The sequence below is a fragment of the Canis lupus genome, chromosome 23 (assembly GCF_011100685.1).
Source record: "Canis lupus familiaris isolate Mischka breed German Shepherd chromosome 23, alternate assembly UU_Cfam_GSD_1.0, whole genome shotgun sequence".
Taxonomy (NCBI): domain Eukaryota; kingdom Metazoa; phylum Chordata; class Mammalia; order Carnivora; family Canidae; genus Canis; species Canis lupus.
Genome location: NC_049244.1, coordinates 28,898,349 through 28,920,102, shown reverse-complemented (window position 1 = coordinate 28,920,102; position 21,754 = coordinate 28,898,349). Strand labels below are relative to the sequence as shown.

Genomic DNA, 21,754 nt, shown 5'->3' with positions numbered 1-21,754 from the left:
GAGACACACACACAGAGAGAGAGAGAGAGAGAGAGAGAGAGGGAGAAGCAGGCTCCATGCAGGGAGCCCAATACGGGACTCGATCCCAGGTCTCCAGGATCACGCCCTGGGCCAAAGGCAGGCGCTAAACCACTGAGCCACCCAGGGATCCCCGGTACTTAACCTATTCATGCCTTACGTTCCCTAACTATAAAATGGGTTGTTAGGAGGAATAAATGTTAGCATCTCCAAAGTGCATAGATCCATGTCTGTGACATATTAACTGTAATATGTGTTTGTTAAACAAAATGCTCAAAAATGTTTGTTTGGTACATGACCAATATGCTCGGCAGCTTGGAACCCAGCTTAACTTTCTGCTCAAATTGTTGGAATGGATAATGCAGTTGAAGAAATCTCTTTCTGAAGCAGTTTGTTTCTCAAGCTGTCGCTGACAGTCACTTATTCCCCTGAGGGAACAAAGCAATGAGAAGCCACTCACAGAGAAGCCCAGTCCCATGAGGTTTGTTGTCCAAAGTCTAAGGACACTTGACCTTTATCTGGATGAAGAAGATATTACAGAGAAAGGAGCCAGAGTGAGGCAAGGCAGAGAGGTAAAGACATTGTGTCCTTCACTCTTCCATGTTTCCCCTGTGAATGTCTTCCTCTCATTCAATGAGAGATAAAGAACTGTAAGTTGGCTAAAAAAGAAACAAAGCACTTATTTAAGAGAAATGTTACATAAGTCTGAAACTTGAGAAGTTTCAATGTTCACTTACACAGCTTTCTTTGAAGCTATATATACATATAGCTTCATATATATATATGGATAAAGAGATCTAGCAGTGACATCAGTAAAATGGTAACCAGTTCACAATATTGTGCCCTTCTTAGAATGAATTGTGAATGAATGAATGAATGAATGAATGGTAACTACCTGTCAGAAGACCTTACTTTCAGATGAGGGCTCAGTTTGGGTACCAATAGCCCTTAGCAATTGTACATCTATCTTTAGACATTCTCAAGAACCTCCCAGAGGGGGGTTCTTCTGCTTCCTGCCCCACACCTTGAGGTGGTGAAAACCCAACCATCTGTCTACATCTAGCAGCCTCAGCGCTCTCCTGGCGGGTGCGCAATGCTGACTCCCAAAGGCATACACACAGAAGGCTGGACAGTTAGCAACCCAGACATAAACAGCTTCACAGCTAGGAAGTGTTTTATGTTTCCTGGGGCGGAAGGCTGCTCAGGATAAGTGGGAATGGATACTACATGGTGTGCTGCCAGGCCCGACACCATTTCTGTCTGTGGAACAATCCCAAGCAAAGATCTATAAACATATGGATAAAGTGGACATAAGCATCTATATAGCTCCAGCCACAGAAAGGAGTTCAGCCAGGCTTCATCTAACTCAGACCATTGGGCACATCCTCCCCCTCAAGCGTCCCTATGTCAGTGGGTGTGATGATGTGAAGGGGCTGATTTCTCTTACTTCTTGGGCACCTGTGTTGTCAGAGTCTCACAGGGTGAAACCAAACCATATGGAACCCTTTACCCCACTCATGCTCAGTCAATCTAGACTCACCCTTTTTTCCCAAGACACTTATTTGAGTGTACCCAGGACCTCCTTGAAGCTAAAAAGTCATGCACAGGCTATAAGGAGTCAAAGAAGCAGCCTCAATACAGGCTGACTTACAAGTGTCATTATATATGTATGAGTATCACATTTCTAGTGTAGTTTTTTTGGTAGTTTTTTTTTTTTTTTTTTTTTTGTCTTCATGACATCGTTGATGGTGTATTATTTTTATCAGGTAAATTGCATGCAACGAAATGCCAGATTTTCAGTGTAAGATACCCATGTAGCCACCACCCCAAACAAGATAAAGAACACCTCTATCATCCCTGAAATTTACCCCAAGCCCCCTTCCAGCCAAACCCCACCTTCCACTGCCACTGTTATTCCTATTTCTACTGCCATGGACTCATTTTAAGACTTTATTTCACTTGCCCTTCACTGGATTAGTCTTGTACCTAAAATAAAATCCACTCTCCTTACAAGACCTTCATGATGTAGCTACCGCTGGCCTGACTTCTCCAAAAGCATCGATCCTCTTGCTTACTATGCAATTTCTCAAAGTTGCCAAGTCCTTTTATGACCTGAGCCTTCTTATACACCCTTCCCCCTCTATGAAATACTCCTCTCTCATTTCTGTTTCTTTACATCAAGGGGCTGGCTTTTTCCATCCTTCAGGTTATAGCTGAAAACCCCTCTTCTAGAAACTTCCTGATTCCTCTCTCAGTTTGGTGTCCCCACCGCCCCTCCTAAAGCCCATTTCCTCCATCACTTTAACCTCTTCCTTTCCTTATTGCTCTAGATGTTTGCCTACTGGCTTATGGGCTGCCTGTACCACTAGACTATCCATGCAGGCATTCATTCATCCATTTATCTCACAATATATCTGCTCAGTATTTGCCCTGTGCTAAACACTGTTCAAGGTGCTTGGGAATACAGCAGTGATACAAACAGAATCTTTGCCCTACTATTTTAGTAGGGGAAGACAGACCATAAATGAAGAAGCAAGTAAACAGTGGTAGGTCAGATGGTAATAAGATCTATGGAGAAAATAAAGCAGGGAAAGGACACAAGACTTCTCAGGCCAGTAAGTGCTATTTTATCTAAGTACTCTGAGTCCTCCCCAATATGACAGCATATAAGCACAGACCTGAAGGTAAAGAGGGAGCAAAATAATTTGTGTATCTGGAGGGGAGGGCATTCCAGGCTTTCTATGGCAGGAACATGCCTGGTGTATTCCAGAAACAGGAAGGAGACTAATATGACTACAGTGGGGTGGGCAAGGGCAATTCTCACAGTGATGGAAGGGAGGGGCTCTTCCATGGGTGATGATGGGATGCTGCAAGACCATTTTGAACAGACTCATGCCTTTTAGTTTGAGTGAGGTATGGCGGGCAGGGTAACTGGGAGACCAGTTAGAAGCTATTGCAATCATACACTGGGGAGGTGATGGTGGCTCCAGCAATTGGAATAGAGGTGCTAAGTAGTGATCATATTCTAAAGATCAAGTCAATAGGTTTTGCTTATGGATTGGAAGTGGAATGTGAGTGAAAGGTCGTGAGTCAAGGTTGACTCAGGAGGAGCTGATGTGGACTGGGGCTGGTGTGTATTCGTTCACTTTTGGACATGCTTAGTTTAGGATGTCTATTAGAAGTCCATATGACACCTATCCCCACTCCTGGGCAGATGGGGTATGTGAATCTGGGGTTATGGGGAGACAGAGCTGAAGAATGGGAAGAATGGAAGACACACATTTGGGAGTTGACAGTCTATGGATACTCTGTAAATACATGAGAATGGGTGAGATGTCCATGAAGATGGCATTGTGTCTGTTTTTCACTACCTTAAACCCAGCGCCTAGAACACTCAAATATGTGATAGATAATGTATGATCTAAGCAACAACCCACCCGTGTTCTTTCCCGCAAGCTGCTTTACTACACTACTGCACACTCTCCTTCAAACTATTTCCACTACATCCTGAAAAATGTCACTAAGTTACAGAAACCAAAACACCAAGGTGACCTTATCCACTTTCTACACACTCAGAGAAGTACCTTTCACATCTCTCTTCAATCTCATTAGAAGGCAAGCCGTGCTTATTTGCATTCATAATTCATAGGAAGACAGAGGGTGCCGTTTAGTACAAAGCCACAGGACAAAGCGGATGGTGCCTTGGTGGAGGCTGCCCTGAAATCAGTAAGCTGACGTCTTCACTCTTATCTCACTGCCAATGGTCACCTTCTGTCAAGGAAAAAAGGTCTCAGAGTGTGTGCAGTGATGGGAACACAGAGCCACATCTGCAAAACTCAAACTGCAAATAAGCCCCCAGGCTCCTGTAACACTAAATGCCTCTGTCACTGAATTTGGAGTCACTGATACGTGACTGTCAATGTGTCCACATTTCACTGCTAATGCCTTGTTTACTCTACATTATTAAAACCTCACTGCAGCTGTCTCTTATTAATGCCTAGGCCCGTGGCACATCGGTATCCGTGAGGTTGCTTCTGGGTTTCAAAGACATTCACAGGTATCCCATACAGAGCTCTTAAGACATTTTGGATCGCAGTTTAGAAATGTAAAGGATGGAGAGAAGAGAAAAGAAAGCAGGGTCGTTGGGAGTGGCATCACGGCGCCCACCCAGGAACTTGGGCAATGAATTTTTCAGGAGCTGGGGTGGGTGGTACCTTTGCTGTGATCCATTTATCAAGTGGCAGCAGTGTGGGGTGGGGGAGCCTGCCCCCAATCCACCCTTTCTCTCCTAAAAGCTCACTTGCTCTTGATGAACTATTTATCTCTTTTCATGACACATGTTCAGTAGTCTAGGGAAGAAAGTCCTGCAATTTAAGGAATGTTTATTGGTTCATGTTCCAAAAGGTAGCCCTTGTCATACACACTTCTTTACTGCACGTTACTATTTTTGACTCCAGCTCTAGCTTTATTGCTATATGAATCCCACAGAGTACATAGAAAACATAGTCCTGTGTTTTCAACATGATTTTAAATCATCCGATCATGTTCTCACACATTTTGGAGCTGTCCCTGAGGTCCCTAGAATCTTCTTTTCCTCTCCTTTACTAGCTTCTACATTCAGTTCTACACTCACCCCAACTGTCTCCTAGTTGACAAGGAGCATCTGCTGGTTTGTATTCCAGCCCTGTCAATGGACTAGGTGACGTTGGTCAAATTAGTTATTCTTTCTTTCCATTTGGCACTTTCCCCTTTGTAAAGTGGGATGGGAAGATGTTAACTCTGTAAAGTACTTGTGAGTATAAAATGGGATAAGGCACATAAAGGCCTTAGCATGGCACCTGACGTGCTGCAAGTCTAGCTCTGTTTTATTAAGAATGATGACTACTTTCTCTGGTATGACATGGACCACTTCCAGATTAGCAGTTATGTAGAAAGGACCGTACCTCCAACAATGTCCTAGATGTGTCATACTCCTTTCTTCCTAGACATCATGAAATGGTGTTCACTCTTTCCCCATGAATAAAATATTCAGAAAATAAAATTAATTTCTCTGTGTAACTGAATCACAGAATAGTGGGATGGGCCATGTGTTTGCAAGGGCTGTTTAGGAGAAGCCCCAAAGGTGCCATGCCAACTAGGCTTACCAACTTTACAAAACCAGCATACACTGTTCCACCATGTTCACCCCCAGCTCTAGGAGTAGCACAGGAGAGCACAGTGCAGGTTGCTCACTGTCCCTTTCCTGCCCCAGCTGTTGCAGACCTCTGCTCAGCTCCCAACATGGATGTGGGGGAGGCTAGTGGAGGCTCCTACCCTCCACACTGATAGGAGTACACAGACTCTTTGCACTCCCACTAAGTTTTGCTTTGTCTTCATCCACCCCATCGCCTTCTTTTTTTTCCCTCCATTCTTTGGGATTGGGGTGAAAGTGTAGGTGTGATCTTCAATACAATAGTGGATTTGATTTAACAGATTTAGGGACTAGATCTACAAAGCCCACAGTGCCTATGTCCCAGGGCAAGGTTTGCTGGTCCCTGTCTGACCAGCAATGCACTATGCTTTGGCTTGGACAAGAAATAGTAGAGAGGGAAGGCAGGACAGCCATGATGGAAGTGAGAGCTGGAACAGGAACGAGAATGGAAACTGTCTCATCAAAGTGACTCCTTTCAGCAACGCGACCTAGATCTACAGAAGGCCTGTTACCTGGAAGGGTGACACATGAGACTGCTGAGTTTCTCTAACACCTCAACCAGGCTAGCCGCTTTCCAGCCTGGGACGAAGGTCGGGGGATGCTGATGGAGAGATGTTAAATAGTGGGGCTATTTACAGTGCTTCTTACAACTGATGACCTCTACGGTCACTTCAAGACAAAAACTGCTTCCCCTCATGCATGAAGTTAAATTGATTAAGTCAGTGCATGCAAAATAGTAGTTAAATCAGCCCTACAACTTGGACTCAAGAGTTCTGGCATCTTCTACTAAAACAAACAAACAAAAAGATAGCAGGAGGAGAGAATTCTGTATCCTATACCAGATGTGGGAGGCAGGCTCTTTTTTTGTTTCAATTTTCACAACTCAGCACTTCTCCAAGGCGCAGTATAACTTTTGCTTTGTGCATAGCTCAGTAATTCTGTTCAGTAGAACCAGACTAGATAATGCAGTGGCCCTTCTGCTATCCCCTGGCATCTAATGTGTTTACCCAATCATCATGGAGGAGGGATTATAATTGCTATAGTTAAGCTGTTGTGCCAGGAAAATACTGTACAAAGAAGTGGCTAAAAGAAGTGTCAGATCTGCAGCTCTGCTACTTGCTAGCTGTGTGGCTACTTGCCAGCTGTGTTCCCTTCACTGAGCCTCAGATTCCTCTTGTGCAAAGTGAGGAGATCACAACAGTCTCATCTTTCAAGGGACCTGAGTTTTAAAGTCAGTGCTTAATACAGTAACTAATGATAGACAAAATATGCTGTTTCCTTTTGAGCACCAAATGAAAGAACTGACTTGCACTTAGGAACTGCATTGTATGAAGAACATGTAGCTTTAAATACTATAAGTCTAGGGCAATAATTCAAAGCACCAAGAGGTTCTCAATCTGAGAGACACATGAGCCCTGAGAGGCAGCGCGGGATTCTGGATTTACAGCTTTCGGCTCTTTCTCCATCTGGGACATCTGCCTTTTGGTAAAATGTTAGGCAGAACTGACCTGAAATCACTAACTTATATTTTCTTCCTTTCTCTTGGCCCTTCTCTGCCTTTCCTCACTCTCACCTTCTCCCCTGTTTGAGTCCAGTCAGTTAAATTCCAGCTTGATGTACTTCAACTAGAATACACGCATCAAAGGGCCAACTTGTAAGAATTAAACGAAAGTGCCAGTAGCCGGGGGTGCACCATTTACATTTCTCTTCAAGAGCCAGCCTGCTGCCAGTGTAGGTGACTACCCCCAGCTGCTGCCCCCTCAGGATCGGCTCTTCCCTGGAAGCACCCAGCCAGGTGGAGTGTGGGGATACTAGAGCCAGGCCATTCCTGCCCAGTTTGATCTCCTCTGATGGGCAAGGCAGTTTTTGCCCTGGGGCTCTCTTACCAGAGCTGTGAAGACTTTTTTAGAGCTGCCCTGCACCTGAGGATGTCATCTAGTCCTCCCTCTCCCTCCATCCTTGCCCTCAAAGATGTAGACCAGCATTGTGGTTTGAGGCTTTCCCCAATTCTGTCTTGTCATCTGCTTCCCAGAGGACCTGGACTGACATAGTATATAAAAGTACATGGCATAGAATAAAGGTTCAGGGGACATTAGTTGTTATTGTTATAACAATTAGGATTTGATTAAACTAATGATTCTACTAATAGAAGACACTCAAAGGCATATATTCTCATGATGACCTGATCTAAGAGTCCTCGGTAGATTCTTAGGTCTTCTCTAGCCTATATCCATTTCTCTGCTTCTGTGGCTCCATTCCAAGAAGATGATTCTGCTTTACCTCATGCTTCACTATGCAGAGAATTTCAAAACCACTAGAGGATTTGGTGAAAGCTTCAGAATTAGTTGGTAAAATGGGCTTCCGTAGCCCTTCGTCGTGGCAAGAACAAACACCATGGTCCTAAGAGCCTTCTTAAAACAAGGATTGATGCAAGCCACACTCATTAAACAATAGAGCCTTTTCCGAAGGAGTTCTGTGTGAAGTCATTATGGTCTACCTAGAGTGTGTATACCTGGTGCACACAGGACATTGATTAGTCTTGAAGAGGGAAATGATGGTCAAGGCAGCAAGGGAAAAACATAAGGGTCTCTGAACATACTCATTAAACAGCAGCCCTAAAGCATGTCCATTAGAGCAAAAAAAGTTTTCAGTGACAAGTCCCACAAATACTGTTGAAAACCCTGTTATGATGACAGCTATAAACTCCATTCTCCTGAGATCTAAGAGGCTGGTTCCAATTCAGTGACCAGAGACTTCATAGAGTAGCTATCAACAATATGATAATGGCTTGTGATAAAGGTGTTGTTGATGCTTAACACAGCAGAGAAGCAACATACTATCAACAGCAATTAGGTGCTTAATAAAATCACTTTGGAGATGCTACTGCTGAAGATTGTCATGGGTGGGTACAAGGGACTCAGCAATCAATCCCAATGAAACCCATTGGACTGTTTGATGAAAGACTGTTTTTCTTTCATCAAACACAAACTATGTAACTTTGATCTGATTACTCACATAAAAGCCATGGATAGAGTGATAACTGAAGTAGACCCTGGACACGCTTGGGTCAAGGGTGAGACTGGGAAGAGGGAAGAAGAGGAAGATCCCAGTGATGGCTGAAGGTTTCACCCAATTCACAAAGCTGACAGACTGGGTCTTGGCATGAAGTTCTGTAACTACAATTTTGTGTGTCACTAATAAAATAACCTAGGAAGGGAAGAGCAGAAACTCATCACAACCACACATTCACTGCCTTTAGGGAGGGGGAAATGATATCAAATTACTAGGAAAAACAAATGGGATTGTAGTTAACCTCTCTCTATTACTCAATTGAGATTTCCACTCCTGTTTCTATTATGCCAAGTCCACTCTAGGTTGATACACCTTTTGTACTAGAAAGAAAACTGGCTTGAGAATGTGATAAACCTTGGCCTGTGCATGGTTCTGAGCCTTTCCTAGCTGCATGGCCACTGGCAACCTACTTCTCGTGGAGACTCAGTTTCCTCATCTGGAAAATAGAAATAAGAATAACTACCTGACAGGGTTTTGTGAGACAAAATACCAACATGGATGTGAGAAGCCTCAGCATCTTGTCCCAAAAGATTTAAAACCAATTCACAAAGCATAGCCTGTTATCCATTTCTCTGCCCCTGCGGCACAATTCCAAAAAGATCACTCTGCTTTTTCTAACACTTTGCTGTGTAGAGAAAATTTCAGCTATCATACCGCATGTGACAGATGCACAACTCAGAGAGTAAAACTGTGTCCTATATTTATCATTGGCCCTAAGAAATAAAAAGGAGGGATTTTTTTATACTATAGTTCTGAAACCTCACAGTAACATTAAAGAGTTTGGAAAGTAAAAATAAAATAAAAAGGAAAGTAGCATTATAAAACACACACACACACACACACACACACACAAAATAGGATGCCTGGGTGGTTCAGTCAGTGGAGCATCTGACTCTTGGTTTTGACTCAAGTCATTATCTCAGGGTCGTGAGAGGGAGCACTGCATAGGGCTCTGCACTCAGCAGGGAGTTTGCTTGAGATTCTCTCTCCTTCACACTCTTCCCCTCCCCTGGCTCATGTGTGCTCTCTCTAAAATACATAAATAAATCTTTTTTAAAATCCCACAAGATGACTGGGTAACATCACCATCATAATAATAATTAATAACTCATTATTAATTACTTTATTAAATTCTAGACAGTATTTTAAACACCTTACATTGATTACTTCATTTAATCTCCAGACTGGGAGGTGGGAACCATTATCCTCCCATTTTACAGATTAGAGAAGTGAGGCACAGTGAAATTTAGTAACTTGCACAAGGTCACAGAACCTGCAAGTAACAAAGGCTAGTCTTGTACACAGGCATTTTGATTTCCAAGCCTGTGTTCCTACAAGTATACTGAAGATGGGACTTCCAAAGTGGCTAGCAAAGTTCTATTTCCTGACCTGAGTGGCATTTGCTGTATATTTTATTCATGTGGTTTTCTGAATCAGTTTTAATCCATTAAAAAATTTTAAAAAAGTAATAATACTAGTAGCTCAAATTTTGCCACTTGATGCTTTGGGCAAAAATGGATGTGTTTTGCAACCATAGGCACAGAATAATGGTTCTGTAGTATTGTAGTTGTCTATGGGGTGCCTGGTTGGCTTAGTCAGAAGAGCATGGTGTGATTCTTGGTCTCGGGGTTGTTAATTTAAGGCCCATGTTGGGTATAGAAATTACTTAAATAAATAAAACTTTAAAAATATTTGTCTCAGTTATTTAGAACAGTAACAGAGAAGGAAATGGAAATTATATTTTTAATGTGTCGTAGGAGGTGCTGTTGTTCATCCAAGTCCATTGGAAAATGGGGAAATGGTATAAGGAGAGCATTTTTATTTTGATATGCTGAATCACTCTCTGCCTTGACTGTATTTTTCTCAACATTTATGTGCTCTCTCTTTGTGTATTTGTCTCTTAATTTCTTTCTCCTTTTCTCTCATCATTTTTGCTTCTTAGTCTCATATCCATACCCTTCTAGTTCCCTTCTCCTTGCCTCTCTCTCCTTTTCTTTTTTTTCTCTCTCCTTTTCTTATATAGAATCTGAGAACATATATTATCAGTTTTATTTATTGACTCTTATGATGTATTGTTTAGTCTTCATTAAAAATTGTTGACTAGATTGTATACAAACTTCAATTAGTCCTCCTGAATTAAGTTTCCATTGACATAGGTACCCCTTGATTGACTTGTATTTTCCCAGCTTAATGGTTCCCAGTTAATTAAAAAGCTTTTGTAACTTTAGAAAGTTTAGAACTGGAAAGATTACCATGTTATGGCCTACAAAGAAAATTAATTTTATGAGCATAAATTGCCCAAAGTAATCTGCTTTCTCCTTACATACCTCTTGCTTTTTTCATCTCCTATAGACACTCAACAGAGAAATCACATGCCAGGACTGTTTCTTAGACTATTACCCAGACAGGGTTTGGTCTTGCTATTGTTAAAGACATCTATAGCAAGGACATACATTCATAGACTCCAGCCGTATGTAAGGATGGACCCACAAGGGCTGAGAGTGGCTGGAAAGATCACCTCCTAAGCCCAGGATCTCTGGGCCTCATCCCCAGAACTAATTTGTGCACTAGGACATGACTCAAAAAGCTGATTACCAGGCAGAAAAGTATATTTTTTAAAATCCCCTTCTCTCTCCTAAAGAGACACTGGAATTCTTTATTTAACAGCTGTATATAGGATGCTCCACAGTGTAGTATGGATCATCTTCCCACTTGGATAAGTACTGGGTATTCCAGTCCTTCCCTCATCAACATGGTCCACACCAGAATATCAGAACTCCATGGGGCCCTGCCTGCCTCTGGGCCTTGGAAATAAAGACCCATCACATGGGGCCTTTATAAGAAACCCTAGTCCTGCACTTCCCACTTCAAGTTCTAAGACTTCCCTGACTTTCTGGGAAGTCACAAGCAAATCAGGACCTCGGACAGTTCCACTACATCTGCTGGGGAGCAGCATCTACCTGTTGGAATATTCTGTGAGCAGGCCGGGGTCCCTCGTCCTTGACCTCTTCCTCCGGTGCTGAGAACATTATTTCTTCTTCCTCCTCCTCACTTTCTTCAGAACAGGAATCAAACGCATCAGCATAATACTCTTCAGCCACAAGCGGGTCTTCCGGGATCTCTGAAATAAAGAATAGACAACAATCAGACCCTACTAGTCACTAAAATTATAATATGTCTAGGATCCCCCACATTTTCCCAGAGATATATATTATGTTTGCACTGACATAGCTTTCATGGAGTGTAGACCTGAATTTTAGCTTCCTCAAAGTATCTGGTTGACTGTAATAAATACTCAGCAAAATTAAAACAGTAGAGGAAAGAAGGGATGACTCGACTTGCAACCATATTTTGAAAGTGGAAGAATAAAACCATGAAACAAGAAGAAATGATCTTCTTTCAAGTCTTTACATTCAGAGGCATGAATCCTTATTATAAATGAGGGGATTTAGGAGCAAGAGCTGGATGAGATGCGTTGGCTGTAGGACCCTATTACACACCCACATAAAACTTTAGCAGAGGTAGTTGGATTGGAACTCTGTCAGCACTTTTTCTGGCTGTTTCCTTTTTAAAGAAAATATTAGTGGTGAGACCAGGCAAGATGGATAGGCTATATAGCAATGGCATTTGGGCAAGCTGAGGAAAACATTATGGTTCTTTTCTAACAGGCTATGAGGCCTTTTGAGATGGAGTTCACTCTAGGACCCTGTTTACATCTATATGGAGCATCTGTTTTTTTTTTAAAAGGAAAGAAACCCACTTAAGTTGATGCCAAGAAGTGGCTACCTAAGTTATTTGATACAATGTTATTACTAACTAAAAATATAATTGGTGTTTATAATGGTTTTCAACCAAGAAAGGCCAAGAATGGATCAGAAAAAAACAAACAAACATAGTGATACCAACCCCAATTTATTAATGAAGGCTTAAAATAGGGAAATACCCTAGTGGAGAGGAGTGAATTACAGAGTGACAACCCACCACATTAAAACCATGAGCTTTGCTCAATACTCTGATTTATAAGCAAAAATAATTCTTCTAAATTATAACAAACAGCACTACTTTATATCCCACTATTGCCACTCTGTATTTTTGGGGGGCAAATACGGAACTGGGGGTCAGAGAAAACTAGGTTTGAATCTAAGCTCTGCCACCTTTTAGAGAACTGAAGCAAAGGATTTGAGCTTGCAAAAAAAAAAAAAAAAAAAAAAAAAAAAGGATTTGAGCTTGCTGAGCTCCAATTTCCCCAGTAAAACTGGCATAAGGGTGACCTAGCAGGGTAGCTATGAAGATTCAGTAATAGGATTCTTATGAAAGCATTGTATATAGAGAAACTATAAAATGTTCACTCAATTTCCACATCTATAAAAATGGACTTTTCATTAACTGATTCCAGGATCCTCTGGAAGTAAGATATTTAGTGGGCTACTTTAAAATTTTTGCTATCTATGGTTTCCCACAAAACACAAGAGGCAGTGCCATGCCATCAAAATTAGCTCAAAAGACAAAAATACCATATACTCAAAACTGCCTTAGGAAGGGGCATACTGTGCATTTTTGTAATTCCAACAAAGCCCATTTTCCCTTCAGATTTTCAGTTGAGCAGCAGATGAAATAGATATACAGGGGCCACATTTTGTAAAAATCTTTATTCAACTCACACTCAGAATGGCTCAAGGATCACAACTAGAGAAGTATATGAAAACTAACATCTACCAAGAACACAATTTAAGTCTCTAGTTTTGTCCTCAAGTAGGTGCATCTGCTCACTGAATGGAATGGTGGACAGGGCCTCATGACTTCCTGCCTCTTTTCCTCTCTCTCCCCTTCTCCCTGCATCTCTATGTCTCTTTCACAGATCTGTCCATTCTCTCCCCCTCTTCCCACTTCTTCCTATTTCCTCTTCCTCTCCTGAGCCTCTTTGTCTCATTTACTTATTCTCTATTTTTCCCTCTTTCCCTCTACCCCTCTACCTCCTCCTTTAGGCCAGAATATTTGCTTTCCTATTTGACTGTGACACAGCAAGAAATATTATTTACATTGTTGCCCAGTACACAGAAATGTGCTTATATTTGTGTATGAATACAAATATATTTATAGTTGAAATGAAAGTTTCATGCATCAAGATTTACCCATACTAAATATGACACATTCTGGTCTTTCACATTCAATTCAATTTTTTTTACATTGCTAGTTGCAACTTGTTAAACTGATTTCTCAACACATAATTTGAAAAACACTGGTTGAGAATGCTGGCTTTGGAATCCAAAAGACTTGCATTTAAATCGAAGCTCTAATATCAGTTCTTAAACTTCCTGCACTTCAGTTTTCTCATCTATAAAATAGAGATAATGGTAACCATTTCTTAGAACTATTGTGAACATTAATTAGTATAATGGAAGCAAAGCACTGTGTACATGGTAGGTAGACATCAAAGATATGTCGGTTATTAACATGTGACATAAATCTCTGTATATGTTTTGCCTGTAATGCACACCACCAGGAAGAAATATCTTAGATAATCACAAATATATACCAAGTTTAATTATATACACACACACACGAAAAAAATAGAATCACTTCTCAAAATCCATACTGTACCCATCTCAAATGGGCAAGAAGGCAGTGGGCCAAATCATACGGATAAATCGTTCTCCCTCCCTCCCATAACATGGCTCCTTATGCACAGTCTCAGTCTCAGAGGAATGATTCCCTCTCTTACCAAGGATCCCTTCCCAGGAGAGAGAGGAAGGGAAGAAATGGTCATGGGAAAGTGCCATCGTGCCACTTATAGCTACGTCATGAGACAAACCAGGTTGAATCCACCTCCAGTGTTTCTTAAACAAGCACCAGTGTCTTGGTGCAGCTCAGAAGAGAGTCCATTTTCAAAAGGAAAAGTCAAAAGAAACATAAGCCTGCTCAAACTGTGTTCATCAAGCTATGTGTTTTTTGTACGTGGGCCCAATTTGAAGCCTTGTTAGGCTAAGGCTCATTTCTCCTGTCATTGAGGGAAAATGGTCTGTGATAAATAGCTTTAATTTCCTCACACCCTGAAGTCAGCCTCATAACGGATGCACTGGAGCGGCATTCCAGATCTCTACTAGGCTGGGTGGGCAGCGACAGCGTGTTTATGAAGGAATCCAATTATGGCTGCCTCAGCTTGGGTGCAGTTGTTGCAGATCCATGACGCAGAAAAAGAGAAGCAATCATTCTGTTTCATGAAAAGCATGCTGTTGGCCAGACCCTTCAATTAAGATCTTAATAGGGGCCCCTGGGTGGCTCAGTGGGTTGAGTGACTGACTCTTGGTTTCGGCTCAGGTCGTGATCTCAGAGTAGTGAGACCAAGCCCTGAGTCGGTGTCCACGCTCAGCATGGAGTCTGCCTGAGATTCTCTCCCATCCCTTCTGCTTCTCCCCCTGCTAGTGCTCTCCTTCTCCCTCCTGATCTGTCTTCAAATAAATAAATAAAATCATTAAAAATAAAAAAGACCCTGATAAATGCCTTCCTTTAAGACTTAAGTGAGCATCAGGACCACTTGCAGGGCTTGTTATAAAACAGAGCACTTGGCCTCACCCAGTTGGTGGGGTGATTCAGCAGTGAGGACTGAAAATGTACATTTCAAATAAGTTGCCAGGGGATGCTAGCGCTACTGGCCTGGAGCCACAGTATCCAAACCACTGCTCTAGGATGTGACTAGTTCAAATAAAAGTATTATCATGTAGTATTACATAGATGCACTCTAATAAAATACCTAAGAATATAATATCTCTACATCTTTCAACCTTATATGTTATACACCCAAAACATGAAGAAATAAGCTTTACTTGAGAAGAATTCAAAATTCTCTTGTTTGCCAATGGCAAACAAGATGTGTGCCATTAGTTTCTCAACTACTCATGATTTCTGGGAGTCTTAGAGCACTATTCCCATTTTACTGTTGGGGAAGAACAAACCTATGAGTGAGCATTCCTAATTACAGCACTTTACACTTTGCAAAGTCACATTCCATTTAATCGTTGCAACAGTTATTCAGGTTAGATCAGGACATTTTAATCTCATTTTTCAGGTAATGAAAATGAGGTTCAGACAGGCTAATTATCAACTGAAAGTCACATAGCTGTATGTAGGGTGGACACTTGATTAGAACACAAATAACCTGAAAACCTATCTTTTTCCCATTGAATGGTGCTATTTCATGGTTAGCTAGGAATTTTCATCTTTGCTAGTAAAACTATGTCATGGGTTGGGAGCCCTGAGTGGCTCAGTGGTTGAGTGTCTGCCTTCGGCTCAGGGCATGATCCTGGAGTCCCAGGATCGAGTCCCACATAAGGCTTCCTGCATGGAGCCTGCTTCTCCTCCCTTTGCTTATGTCTCTGGCTCTCTGTGTGTCTCTCGTGAATAAATAAATAAAATATTTAAACAAAACAAAACAACATGTCATGGATAAAAGTCATGATTGTCTTTCCCCACCACGCTGAAAGGTGTTGAACAACAAGGGATAGACTTCTGACTGATGAGATGGGAAAACTGAAGCTTTGTCATCATGGTGAAGTATCTGAAAGGGGCTGGGAGTAGTGAATGCCAGGGGCCCTTGCTCAGACTCAGCCTAACTGTCACTATCCTCAGCCTCAGATGTGCTTGAACTGCAGTGTTCCTCAGGACTCCCCTGGAGGCCTGTTCAAACGGATTCCTATGCCCGTGTTTCAGAGGTAAGTGGTATAAGGTGGGGCCCGATAGTCTACAGGATGCTGCTGCCAGTTTGGCAACACACTTTAACAACTACCGTTCTACTTCCTAGGACCCTCAAGGAGAAAGTGACATACAAGAGCAACTGTTTAATGAGAAATTTCCTGATACTTTGCCTATTATTGCAACAGTTCTTCAAACTTCTGCAATGGTTGAGAAAACGCATTATTTTTTTTCTAAAAAAGAGGCAATAAAACAAGAACTTTGCCTAAAGTCAAAACCAAGTTTCCTTTAAAGGAACATAGCTATGTAGCAGGAATACCTCAACCTCGGGTGCCTACTACTATCCTGAATGGTTCTAACCATCGGTATGTTATGAGCAGATGCATGTCATGAGCTTAGCACAATTGTTTTCAAAGGGTGGTCCCCAGAAGAGCAGTAAGAACATCACCTGGGATCCTACTAGAAAAGCAAATTCTCAGGGACGTCTGTGTGGCTCAGCAGTTGAGCATCTATCTGCTTTCAGCTCAGGGCATGATCCCGGAGTTTTGGGATTGAGCTCCCCGCAGGGAGCCTGCTTCTCCCTCTGCCTATGTCTCTGCCTCTCTCTCTCTCTCTCTCTCTCTGTGTGTGTGTGTGTGTGTGTGTGTGTGTCTCATGAATAAATAAATAAATATTTTAGAAAGAAAGAAAGAAGAAAGAAAGAAAGAAAGAAAGAAAGAAGAAAGAAAGAAAGAAGAAAGAAAGAAAGAAAGAAAGAAAGAAAGAAAGAAAGAAAGAAAGAAAGAAAAGGAAATTCTACAAATTTAGCACAATGATTGGAACTTACTGTCCACTCAAATAAAAGTAGCTTCTACTGATATCCCCAGTTGATAAACTCTTAGGAGGCAGGAGCCAAACCTGTTCCCTATGGTTTCTTCAACTCATGGCTTAAAGCATACTCCAAACTTATTGTCAAATAAACAAATGCCTACATGTCTAAGAGATAAGGACTTTCGAATTACCACATAGTATTTCATGGAAAGAATTTCCTAATCTGTATTTTGGGGAGGGAAAGGAGAAGGGGGGAAGGAAATATAAAGATTTTTTTCTCTAAGGCCCTTCTTTCTCTCCTCTCTCTCACAGACTTTGAACTTATATCTCCGATGGAATCATAACTTAATAGTAACAAATGTCTTCATCATACTAACATCTCCAGCTGTATGTGAGTCAGAGTACCCAGCGTGCGATGGCACTCCCTAGTAGACTGTGGATTTCTCCAGGGGCCCAGACTGTGCTCCAGCTGCAAGCCTCTCTTCGCACATCTAATAATACTGTCAGAACTGGTGACCAAGTGACTTATGATTTGGGAAATCCAACAGATTCACTCACACTTTTCTGCCTCTTCTCTAGGAAGTCAAGAATATCCACAAGATATTTTTTAAAATGCTTCTCCCTATGCCTGTTACTGCCTCGTAAAGAGAGGATGCTCTCTATGTCACCTGTGGCGGGGCTTGCTGGGAGTGTGTAGGGGACCTTGTGGCAGGCAGCTGCCCAGAGATGCCCTTCTTTATTTTTCCTTTCTTTCCTAGTTTTCTGAAGTGGGCAATGGCTTTATTATGAGCCAGAAAATATTGAACAAAGGCTATAATAAGAACAAACTGATCTATTGTTAGATCTTTATGTGGCCTCTAAAGACCATGTTCTCCCATTATAAATTGGAAGCAGCAGTGCTCAGAATGACAATAGTTATTATTACACTGACAAGGCAGTTCTCAGAATTTCTTATTTTCCTAAAAATGGCACTTGTGGGTGTGAAAAAGATTGCCTTAATCCATTTTTTAATGAAAACAGTTTTTATGAAAACATTTTAAATAAAGACATCATCTCATATGTAGAAGAAACCTGTGATTAATTTGCTACATTTCCAAAACTACTGGGTGAGAGAATGTCTTGAGAAGACACTCAGATACAGACACTGTCAATGCTGAGCTGCCTCAGTTTCCCCAGGGAGCTCTGTCTTATGTAAGGTGGGGACAGATTGGGATAAAAAAACACAGAATGAAGTACAAGTTAACTGGTTATGTCTGCTGCTTCTGAGAAAGGCTGCCTCCCACCAGGATAAAAAGTAGAGATTAAGAAGATAAACTGTGGGGTCAGACTGAGGTTCAAATCTGGCATCTGTTATTGGCTGTGTGACCTTGGGTAACCCATGTCACTTCTCTGGTCAGTTTTCTAATTTGTAAGTGGGTGTAAATGAATACTACTGATGTGCCACCCAAACCTCCTTACCAGACACATATTGGCACGCACATCCTCCAGCTGCTGTGCATGTTGGCTGCTGTGTTAGTCTGCTTGGGCTGCCACAACAAAATGCCACAGACTGGGAGACTTAAACAATGAATATGCATTTTCTCATAGTTCTGGAGGCTAGAAGTCTGAGATCAAGGTATTAGCAGGTTTGGTTTCTCCTTGGCTTGCAGATGGTTGACCCTCTCTCTGTGCACTGGTCCTCCTGGTGATAGTCAGTATCCTAATCTCTTCTTACAAAGACACCAGCCAGAAAGGATTAGGGTGCATGCTAATTTTAAGATAATCACCTCCTTAAAGGCCCTATCTCCAAAGAGTCACATTATGAGGTACTGGGGGTTAGAGTTCAACATATGCATTTTAGGGGAATACAATTCAGCTCATAACAATGGCTAATAAGGCACAAATGTCCCCTTCTCCAGACAACTGCTCTCAGATTAAAGAATTTCCTTATCAAAGAGGTTATGTGCTGTCTCTGCCTGGGAGTGCAGCCCTGGCCAATGACTAAATGACTTAAGGTGGAGCCAGCTCCTGGTATCAGTCCTGCTCCAAAGCTTGCTGTGGGAATCAGGCTCCTTCTGCTGCTGCCCTGTCTAGACATACCCTTCACCCCAACGCTAGAGCTCTCCCTCAATAAAACACATACACCAGAATAACCATCTGAGGCTCTGCATATAAGGAGCCCAACCGAAGACGTGGGGGTGTTATAACAATGATACATTAACTCATGGCTATGACATACAATTTTACAAAAGATAAGTGATGCTATGCAATTAAGTAAATACCACTTAAAGGAAAACAGGTGCCAGCAAGGTCGCATTCTTTTATATTATACATTTAATCCTCAAGTCTTTCTAGAAAACAATAGAGCCCACACCTCTGGAGGCTGCTAAACTGAGTCATTTGTCAGATATCAATTATATCTCAGACAGCTAAATTTTTAATCCCTTGAGGTCTAATCTACTTGCTCTGCTCAGAGTTTTCTTCAATGCTCTGTCTAGCATAGTGTCCAGAACACAGTAAGTGCTTAATAAATGCCCAGCACTATTCCCTGAGCAGGTAGAAAAATATTAGTTTTCTTCATATCACTCGTACAAAATGTAAGCATCTATCATTCCAATTTTAGCAAGTGTGCTGCTGAAGCAAGCGCCCAATTGTAAGTTTTTAGAAAAATACCTGACAAGAGTGCAGGGGAAGAAAATACGGTCCCTTCTGCCAGAGACAAGAGGAGGGCTTTGACCTTACTCCAGAGAAGAGGTAGGGAAGGAGAGTGGGAGGGGTCAGGGCCGGGAAGCTGCTGGAAAGGCACTGTGCTCTGTGAGATGCTAAACTCATCAGACACTTAGCATAGTAGGTGGAGAAGCTACACAGTTGAGGTCTGAATCAGTAAGTGCCAGGGGAGGCCACCAGCCACAGTACCTGAGACAGAGGTGGAGGGAGCCTGCACAGCAATTACCAAGAGAGCTCTGGACAAGCTTCAGTTGAGCCAAGCTTCCAGAATCTTGGGCCAGGGCCTCTAAACCGATGTCTGGGTTACATTTATTGGTTCGTAAAAGAAGCATTTATGCATGAAGGGCCAATAGCAGAGCGAGAGCAAACTCCTCAGGCAGAGGCAACCTGTCTTTCAGGAAGACAGCTGGACTCCACCAAGTAGATAAATACCATCGCTGAGACCCAAGGCTTCCATGCTCCCGGAAGGTAATAAAGGTACTCCCTCCGTCTGTCACCCCTGGACATACCTTCCCCTGCACTGTTAGAAGAAAAGAAATTCTCTGTTTTGGCAAAGGCATTTTGTCAATTTCTAAACTTCAACATACATTGGATTTTATTTGTCCTTTTCAATTTTTAAAAGCCATCTCTCCCCCTACTGTGAACCATGAAATGGTTTTTCATGATTATGCAGTGAGTCATCAGCTGGGCCTAGTTCTCAGGGTGTCCTAGTTCCCATCAGCAGCTATTGAGATCTCTCGTGGGAGCTCAGGAGTCATGGAGGGGGACGGGTCCACTAGGAGGGCAGCAATCATTATTTTCCAGGGTGAGTCATTTTATGGAGACCATGGGCTCCAGCTAGAAGTCCTGGAGCGGCTCTTACTCCACATTCCAAATGCTGCTGCATCTCTATTTCATTACAAACAGCCTCCTTCTGGGCCTGTGGGAAGCAAGTGTAATTTCAATCACCATAACATTTAGTGGGGCTGGAGGCTTAGAGCAGCATATTTGCTAGAGAACATTTTGAACCAATGTTCAGTCCAGGGAAGGATATGGACACCCCTCAGTGAAATGAACACACTGGGGCGGCCCCAGTGGCGCAGCAGTTTAGTGCCGCCTGCGGCCCAGGGCATGATCCTGGAGACCCAGGATCGAGTCCCACGTTGGGCTCCCTGCATGGAGCCCGCTTCTCCCTGTGCCTGTGTCTCTGCCTTTCTCTCTCTCTCTCTCTCTCTCTCTCTGTGTGTCTCTATGAATAAATAAATAAAATCTTAAAAAAAAAAAAAAGAAATGAACACACTGACACTCCAAGGCAGAAATGAACACTCCAGATATCTCTTAACATTCAACTCTTGCAATCACCTCCAATCTTACACCCGCTACCACAAGTCCTGTCTAAAGCACTTACTACCATGTCACTCTTCCCCTAGCAGGGCTCCTCCACTGCTAATGAAACTGAATATGAAATCTTCAGCTTGGCAGTCACAGCCTGCCATCACCTGGATGCACCTCTCTTTCCCAGACCAGCCTCCTCATAGCAATGAATCTGGTAGCTCTCAGTTAAACATGTGCCAAAGGGGATTCTGACTGGGTGGCCCTGGGCTGGGTCCAACACTTTTATTTTTCTGATGCTTTCCAGATGGTTCTCATATGTGCCTTTAGATCAGGACCTTGGCTTTTATAACCTGGACTTAACATTTTTCCTCTGAACTCACATTTGTTTTCTAACTTCATTCCTTTAAAGAACTCCCCTTCTAGAATTGCCTTGTCCAATATGGTAGCCACCAGGCACATGTGGTTATTTAACATGTGGTTATTTAAATCAAAATTAATTACAATGAAAAAAAAAGACAAATTCAGTTCCTCAGTCGCACTGGACCTCAAGCACTTGGAAGACATCTGTGGTAAGAATATTTCCATCATTGCTGAAAGTCCTACCAGACAGTTCTGTTCTAGAGTGTCCTCCTTTGCATGTTTAGCTGTGTTGGATTGTAGCTTCCAGTTCGGATTTGGCTAGATTTCTTTGAAGCCCTGGGATGTGAGTCTCTGCTCACAGCCTCTGCTCCTCCCCTGGCCAGCACACCCTCCACAGCCAAGAGGCCCCAGAAGGTTTTCCAATCCTCATAGCCCTGGACCTAGCAGGGGGAGGCAGTGACTTGATCCACCCTAGCCCTGGGCCTCCTCTGCATGTCCCCAGAGCCACTTCAAAGGACCTATCAAATCAAACCTTCTCATCTACAAGATGCCTTTTCCACTTTCTTTTATATAGTGCCTACAGGTAGAGCTTTT

At 42.4% G+C, this 21,754-nt stretch overlaps 1 protein-coding gene across 18 annotated transcripts in view; it reads right to left on the bottom strand.

The window, feature by feature from the left end:
- The window catches only part of NEK11 (NIMA related kinase 11), a 255,460-nt gene that overhangs the window by 91,238 nt on the left and 142,468 nt on the right, over positions 1 to 21,754 (bottom strand). For all 18 annotated transcript variants that reach the window (XM_038570830.1, XM_038570831.1, XM_038570834.1 and 15 more), the window contains one exon: positions 11,242 to 11,402. In XM_038570830.1, the coding sequence (XP_038426758.1) occupies positions 11,242 to 11,402 (161 nt within the window). The remainder of the gene's footprint in view (positions 1 to 11,241; positions 11,403 to 21,754) is intronic.